This window comes from Tupaia chinensis, unplaced genomic scaffold, assembly GCF_000334495.1.
Source record: "Tupaia chinensis unplaced genomic scaffold, TupChi_1.0 Scaffold000373_1, whole genome shotgun sequence".
Taxonomy (NCBI): Eukaryota; Metazoa; Chordata; class Mammalia; order Scandentia; family Tupaiidae; genus Tupaia; species Tupaia belangeri.
In genome coordinates this window covers 797,616-806,543 of record NW_006159870.1, presented here as the reverse complement: position 1 = coordinate 806,543, position 8,928 = coordinate 797,616, and the positions used below count along the sequence as shown (strand labels likewise).

The window sequence follows — 8,928 nt, the reverse complement described above, 5'->3', positions numbered from 1 at the left end:
TGTAGGGAATAAATATACAATGGTCACAGAAAAACCGCTAATAGTAGCTGAAGACTGAACTTCTTTTTCTTACTAACAAGGTACTAATCTGCTGTTTTCTAAGTTAAAAGTTTCCATGAGGTACTCCTGTTATCTATTCAGTCCACACCTAAGTCCTCATGTATTTCATAAACTGATAATAAGACGAATGGAAACTGGCTTTTGTTCATATTAACTAATGAATGGGGGAGGAAGGAGGCTATTCCCCCTGAATTGTGAAAGTAAGAGATATTTTTTAAAACATCATGTTAGAATGTATATAACTTTTCTTTGGTAAAAGGATTCATTTATTTAAAAAAATACACATGTGGGGCCAGCAGGTGGCATAGTGGTAAAGATCCTGGTCTACCACGTGGCAGACCACAGTGGGAGTCCTACGCCTGCTGGCTTGAAAATCACGCCAGGTGTATGTGTGTGTGTGCCTAAAATCCCATGAGGAGAATGGTGGGGAAAGAATTACTGCATGGCCTTCTCTCCTTGGGGGGGCAGGAGTGATTTCTTACTTTTCCTTTTAGTCTTTCTGTCTCTCTCTGGCAAGTGCATGCACCCTGTGGCAAAAACCTTAAAAAAAAAATACACAGGTTAGTTAATTAACTATTTTATTATTATTAATCTACAAGGCAGAAGTTTAAAAACCTGGCTCAACAGATAAGGATTAAGGGCTAGGAAAGCAACTCCCTGAAACTGTGGGAGGAAATACTGTGAATGCATCCTTAATTTCTTCTGGGTCCACAGTTTTTATATGGTTCTAAAAGGGGTTCATAAATTAATTCTGTGGTAGCTACTAGGATAATGAGTAAACAAAGCAGACAGACATTAATCAAATAATGACTAAATGATTATAAACTATGTGATTATACACTACAGGAAGAGTAATGGATAACAAGCATGAAGAATTATAAAGCATTTAACAGGAATACTGAAACTAATCTAAGGAGGTCTGACGAAGCTCCTCTGAAGACTTCCTTGAGTCATTTGATACTTGAGTTGAAATCTGAAGTGCCTTAGAAAAAAGGAGACCAGCAGGCCAGGTAACTTAAAGGTGTGTATAAGGCCCTGGGGGAGAGTGAGCATGAGGTTGCCCAGGAATTGAAGGAAGCCTAGAGCCTGAAAGCACAATAGCTAGGTCAAAGGAATCATTACATTAGATGATACTGGAGAGGAAGGCAGAGGCCAGACAGCTGAGCTTGAGGCTGTGATAAAGACTTTGGTCTTGTCTAAGAGCTCTGGGAAATAATAAAAAGGCCTTCATACTGGAGGCTGACAATATTTGATTTGTGCTTTTCAAAATACCCTGCTTAGGGGTAATTTACAGAATAAATGAGGAAGAAAGGAAATGGAAGTAAGGACGGAGAGAATGTTATTTCATTAGCTGGAAAAAGCATCTAAGCCATCATGGATGACTGCTATAATAGTAGGTGTGTGGATTCAAGACACTTGGGAGTGAGGGGGAATGAGTGCTGGATTTCGTGACAGACTGGATTTGTTAATAGAAGGGGAATGTCCAAGATGATTCATATATCTCAGCTGAAGTCAGTGAGAGGGTGGAAGGACCAGAACTAAAAGGCCAGAGTATTTTGTTTTGTTTAAGATGTTTTTTTGGCATCAGGCGGGTGCTCTTGCTGGAAAGAGAGAGACAGAGACAGAGCAAGAGAGAGAGAGAGACAGAGACAGTGAGAGGGAGAGTGAGAAGTCACACACACACACACACCCTCGAGAGGCGATGGTCATGCTCAATCCCTTCTCCTCCATTCTGCTCCTGGTACCTTGAACACGGATGCACATGCATTCAGCACGATTTTAAGCCACCAGGTCTGGGACTAGAACCACGGTCAGCCATGTGGGAATCCAGTGACATAAGTACTGTGGTATATGCTGGTCCTGGTCACAGTGGTTTTGGTATATTGTTTTTTTGGGGGGTAAGTCACATGTTATGGGAGAATTAAAAAGAGCTTCTTGAACTAATATACAAAACATTCCAGCAACAGCACTTAAAGGAGATATATTTTGGGATATTTTACTTTTTAAAAAATCCCAGCAATAAAGTTTTAGAAATTTCTAAAAAAGACTTATTTTAAAATATTTTCTCTATATTAACACAATTAGACATAATAAAATTTTGGAAGGACTTAGTAATGAATAAACAGCTTTGGAATATTTCAATTGGTAACTGATATTCACCAAGAAAGTAAATTAACTATCAACTGTAAATATCAAGAAACTAATAATTAACACAAGAAAAATCCCAAATATAAATTTCTAGAAACTAACAATTAAAACAAGAAAATCCCAATAGCAAAATACATATTTACAATATGGCCCCTTGAAAATAAGATAACGTCTAATAATTAAATCCAATATGAAATTTCTGAAATGTCAAGTGATGAACTCTAACTAGGTACATCTTGTCTTATTTGACAAAATAATTATTTAAAATATATATATTTTAGTTTGCCATAGGTTGCATGCACTTGCCAGAGAGACAGAGACAAAGAGACACTGGAAAAGAGAGTGAGGAATTACCTCTTGAGGGGATGGCCATGGTACAATCTCTTCTCCTCCATTTTCTTCTCAGGATTTTGGGCAGACATGCACACACACCTGGCATGATATTTGAGCCACCAGGTCTGGAACCCAAACCGTGGTGGGACATGGGAGAGTCTATCACCTCAACCACCATGCAATGGCTGGCCCCAATATCTCTCCATTTAGAAAGATAAAATAGCCTTTAACTTGTAAAATGTAATTGGTATATCTATACCTTTTGAAGCTAAACTAAATGATACTTGATTTATATCAAATACCACAATAATAAACAACATAATCTAGAACACAGGTCATATTGTTTAACAGGATTATTTCAAAATACGCATTGTTAAAGGAGTTCTGATTTTTTAAAATTGTCCATATTAATTTTCCCTTTAAAAAATGCCTTTTCTCCCCCCTTAAGAGATACAAAATTATTTTTGTAAAGTTTGACTTGAATATAAAAGCAGCAACATTTTAAATATTAATATGTTTTTTAAATGAATGTTACCTTTTGGAAAGTATCTTACTGACAAAAATATTTCTATTTGATTCTACTACAGAGTTAGGATAACATAAATTCGAACTACCCAGTAAAACTTGTTAAATTAGTAATATTTTATTTGGAATAGTATACAATAAAAAAAAGTAAGGTTTTTCTTTTTGTTTGTTTTTTTTTTTTTTTGAGAGATTTTTGCTAAAGGATATGTGTACTCGTGGGAGAGACAGAAAGTGATAAACCACTCCACAGTGGGATGGCCATGCCACAATTCCTTTTCCTTCATTCTTTTCTTGGGTTTTTAAGCACTCATGCACAGGCGCCCAGTGTGTTTCAAGCTGCCAGATTCAGGACTTGAACCATGGCCAGGCACATGACAGTCCAGCACCTTAACTACTATGCCACCTGCTGGCTCCAAAACACAAGTTTTGTTTTGTTTTTAAGAATTATTTATTTAATTTTATTCACTATCATTATTCTTCAATTTGACCAAAGGGAGACAGAGAGAGAGAGAGAAGGAAAGTGAGAAAGCAAGCCACCAGGTTCGGGACTCAAACCGCATGTGGGAGTCCAGCACCTAAACCATCATGCCACCTGTTGGCCCCAAAACATAAGTTCTTAATGAACTATTTCTTAATTATTGCTTGATGAAGATTTAGGAGAGAAAAAAAAAAACAAGGATAAGTTTTACCATGACCTGACACTGTAATTGTGTATTCTTTCATCAAAATAGTAGCATTTTGTCACTCAAGTGTTCTCTTGTCCTCACCACCATATATTCTACTGACAAACTTTCTAAATGCATACATATATTGAGCCATACTGCTTCCCTTGCTAACACTAGCTAGAATGAACCCTATTTTATCTTGTGATCATTTTAGGAAATAATGAGAAAATAAATTACTTAGGATTATGTTTAAATAACTATGATAATAATAGGAATGATATATGTCCTCTTCTAATTTTATCTTCACATTTGAAGCCAGGGCAAGGTGACTAGAACAGTCGGGCTTATAATTTGTTTTGTTTCCTCTTGCAAATCTTAGTATACAAATGGCTTGTGTCTTAAGGTGTGTGAATAGTATAAAGAAATATAACTATTTTACAAAAGGCTATTAATTTCAGTTAAATATTAGGATAATGTCTCCAAATTCAGAGTCTAAATGAGCATTAAAGAAAAAATTTTAGACATTTTCAACTAGACAGGAAAAATGCAGTTTAAAGAATTGAGGCAATAATCTTAACTTTCATTTTCATTTCCATTAAAATAAGAGTAGGTTTTATTAGTGGAAATCAGGTAAATCAGCTAAAGTTTGTATAAAATTAAAATGCTAATTTACTGGCATACTGCACTGAACAAATCATATCTAACATCATATTTTTGGAACAATTTCACTTTATTCTCTAAGTCAAAGGACAGTTCTGAATGTAGACATAATCTATGCTAGTCCAAATTTCAAAACATCTTGGAAAAGCCCTTCAAGCAACCACATTTTTGTCAGTCAGGAAGAAGTTGTCATCAGCCTACCACACAGGGCTAGACTTCTCCAAACCTTTCTATGCAGAAGCCAGAAGCACACATGATTTCAAACATCACTGCCTTGGTTACTGTCAGTACATGAGTATGTCTTCCAAAAAATAGCCAGCTTCCTCTTCCACAGAACTACAATGCAGGTCTGCGAGTCAGCTCTGAAATTCCCTGATCCCAGTCAAACTTAATGAGAAACATTTTTTTTTTTAAGAGAGATTTTTGTTATAGGGTATGTGTGATTGCCAGAAGACAGAGAGAGACAGAAATTGAGAAATCACTCCCAAGAAGGGATGGCCATGCCACAATCCCTTCTCCATTCTCCTCTTGGGATCTTGGGCATGCATGCACTTGCAACCGACCTGCATGAGTTTTAAGCTGCTGGGTCTGGGACACGAACTGTGGTCGACTATATGGGAGTCCAGCAACATAACCATTATGCCATCTGCTGGTCATGAGACGTTTCTTGTTTTATTTACAAGAAGCTTGACATCTAACGGCTTATAGATTATTAAAAATATTTGAGAATTAGTGTCAGGATTAATTCCTTTGTTTTCTAAATGAACGGTGTATTTGCGCAGTGTTTCCAAACTATCCCACTGTTTTATAGAACATGCACATGTAATGATGTATTTTTCATATATAATTTGTGCTCTCTCTGTATAGAGACTTAAACATTCAAAAGTATTTTCTTGTTTCCTTTTAAAGATCAACACACCACACACATACACACATACGTGTATTATCATTTGCTCTACTATGCTTCAATTCCACTATATGAACACAGCTCAGAAAGCATCAATTACGTAGTTTGTGATGCTGTAACATCAAAAACAAAATATTTTAAAAATTCACCTCAAGCCCCAAAGAAAATACAAGAAACTCTGATTGAACTAAGTTACTTTACAGACCCGGAAATTTAAGTACGTCATTCCCAAAGTGAAAGGTTCTGACAGACAGGCCCTCGGGTGCAGCTGACATATGAGATACCTACCGTCTTGCTGAGGTAGCTTGTGCTGGCGTTCATGCACTGTAGCCCCTCACTGTTGCAGCAGCCCCCACATCTGTAGACGGACACACATGGAGGTTTAAAGAAGGTGTTTGTTGCTGCTCCAAACTCCTTCCCCACATCTATACACACCTCACGTGGCATGCATTGAGTCTTTCTCCACTCATTATCAATACCTGTCGAGTCATAGGGAAGTCCATAAGTTATATAGAAACCACCAAGGGGGAAAAAGCCCACAGCAGTTGGAAGTCACTCACATCTCATTTCAGATTTTAAGATTTAAGTATAGTATCTAAATTTCAAGGAACAGTACAAAGGATCCTGAACTGCCCTGTGAGTAGCAATGTGATATGATATTTAACAGAGAAGCTAAGGATATTTTCTACAATAAAATAACTCATTTCTGTAGCCATGTAACCAGCTAAATTAGGATTATGCTTTCTTAAAATTACACCAATATCCTATAGCACTTGTGTTTGGTTTTCCTTGTTTAAGAAAATAGGAATTTAATAAGGATGTTTACAAGATGTGCAGAGAGAGAGTCATGCTCATTAGCTATATAGCATGTACTATTTCTGTGGTCTCAAAACAAATGTAAACAATATGATTTCATTTTTCTTTTGAAACTGAAATGTATATGAGACTATGGCTACAGTTTTGGACTTAATTTAAAAATAATTTTCAGGCAGCATTTTGCCAACTACGGGTAATGTCATGGCAGTAGCTACATGAAATGCAAAGTTATTTTCCAACAGCTGGGACTTGTATCATGAACTAACATTTTTCAGGAAAGCCAAACTTTCCTATTCCTTCTTGCTCTCTCTTTGAATTCTATCTCAAAGTGGCTTATTTATAATACTGTTGAATCTTTAAATACTGCATTACAAATGGTATGCGTCCCAAGTGTTCTAGTTTATCTTTTTCATATTTTCCCTAAAATACCAGACAAATAATTGGTTCAAAAAGGACCAACTATTGGTTACTGAACCATGAAGCAATTTTGCTTGTTTGGTTCTCAAAATAATTTACAGGAATCATACCTTTATAGTGGTTAAGAGCTAACAATCAAAGGGACTTACTTTTTAAAGTTAGTCTGTCAATTTATACTGTGACATTTTATGGAACATTATAATCTTTTGGTGAAGCTTTACACTACATATTACATTGGCTCCTAACCCTGCTCACTCAGAAGAAGCAGGGGAACAGCTAGTATTTGAAAGGTGTTGTTTTTTTTTTTTTTTTTTTTGAGATAAATGAAGCATTTCTAAATCCAAATCAGAAAGAAAATTTATGTACAATTATTTTGTAAGATACAGAATGTTTAAAGGATTGAAGTGATACAGCATGTAAAACATAGCTATGTTTTTAACATTTTACATATCACCTCAATTTTTAAAATGTGCATTTATTTGCATGTGCTTTTCTATCTTGGTATAATATTTCAAGAATCATCTTAATACTACAAGTGAACTCATGAAATGCTGCACTTTGAAAATAATTCTTTACTTTCTACTTTCCTTATTTTCAGCCCTCTAGGTATATTCAGTGGTACCAATGCTGAAATTAAAGGACCAGGTCATGACTTTTGCTGGCTTGATATAGGCGGCTTATACATGTTCTTTTCTGTACTTACTTTTCAAGATCTCTGCATTATAGTGTGCTGCAGCAAATTTTATAGTCTCCTCTGTCCTTGTATTGGGGTTGGGCTGTTCTCTGTTATGTTGCCAGCCTCCTTTCCTTAGCTGGCACTTGTACATTTTCCAATATTCTGGGTAGAGTACAGTCATCAGTTCATCTACACTGGACACAGATCGCAACTGCTCCTCCAGATCTTTGCCTGCATAAGCCTGTCCAAAAAACAACAACGACAAAATAATACAAGATAAATGACTTACCAGACTGAGGGATTTGGAAACAGATACACTAAAAAACCTTTAGGTTTAATGCAATGTATCAGTAGTTCCCAACCCTCCCAGCACCAGGCACCAGTCTTGTGGACGACAACTTGCACTACATCCACCATGCACCCTGTTTCCACCACTACTACATCGCAATATTCACCGAATCAATCACACAGCAACAGAGATCGTGCTCCCTTGAGAATCCAATACCACCACTGATCCAATGAGCCCAGGTGGCAAAGCCAGTGAAGGGGATGGGGTAGCTGCAAACACAGACGAGGTTGGCTGATGACACCAGTCCACTACTTGGTCCCCAACACGCCATGGACCAGCCCAGGGATTGGGAACCTCTGCTATATATGCTATTTCCCCCAATTTAATTAGTAATCACTCCTAAATTATTTAACTCTTCTTTGTAAATATTATTATATATAAATTAAAATCTATATGCGGTTTTGAGAACAAACATCTAGTGATAGATAATTTTAAGGTCGTTTGTTTTATTTATAGTTCTTTTACATAACTTGTTAATTTATAAGTTCAAAAATGTATTCAAGTTTTTATTACCCATATATATGTATATGTATAAATTATACTAAAATTCATTCTAGTGCTTTGCATTTTTAGTTTTCAGTATAATAAAATAGAACTAAGCACAATCCTTGAAATTAGAAACCTTAATTTTGTTGGATCTATCTTAGAATAAATAATAACAGGAAGAATAGGATTTCCACAACTGTGTCATAGTAAGGTTTATATTATGGCAAATCCAAAATTACAAAATATCAAAAAAATGTGATCATGATTGGTCTTGCTATGAAAAAGTCATGAAATAATTCAGAGAACATCAAATCTGCTTATATAGAGTTAATTGTGTGTATAAGTATATACAAGTAAGTAGAACATTCCAAAGTATAGTCAAATAGTTACTATATCTAAGAAAAAGTACAACATTCTTTTCTAAATTATATTTTTAAGTTAGGGAAATGAAACTTTTTTAGCTTTATGGGCAAAGTGAAATATAACATCAACTATTTATATTGTCATGATCATCCCAGATTTTATATCTAAATACATATGAAGGGACTTTAAAAAGAGTGTGGAAAAATGGCATTGAAGTACAAGTTTATTTTGATGCAAAATATTTCTAAAATCCATGCATAGTTGCTTTTTTAAGAGGCATTTTCCATAGTTTTTGAGGACTCTCATAAGTAAACTTGTACTTTGGACATTGGTTCTCAAAGTTTAGTGAGCAGAGAAATCAACCAGAGAACAGGTAAAAGTGTAGGAAATGTCTCTCCCACCTTCCCATGGATTCACAGATGGGAAATAAAGTCTACATTTTCTGTTTAAAAAATACTTTTTTCTTTCTTTCTCCCACAGATAAGACAGAAAGAGAGAGAGAGAGATAGGCACCCCCAATAGG

The 8,928-nt window shown here is 35.7% G+C and overlaps 1 protein-coding gene across 2 annotated transcripts in view; it reads right to left on the bottom strand.

Moving 5' to 3' along the window:
• The window catches only part of VEGFC (vascular endothelial growth factor C), a 123,301-nt gene that overhangs the window by 42,779 nt on the left and 71,594 nt on the right, over positions 1–8,928 (bottom strand). For both annotated transcript variants that reach the window (XM_006153387.3, XM_027773781.1), the window contains exons 2-3: positions 7,235–7,448; positions 5,587–5,777 (exon numbers count right to left, since the gene is read on the bottom strand). In XM_006153387.3, coding sequence (XP_006153449.1) covers positions 5,587–5,777; positions 7,235–7,448 — 405 coding nt within the window. The remainder of the gene's footprint in view (positions 1–5,586; positions 5,778–7,234; positions 7,449–8,928) is intronic.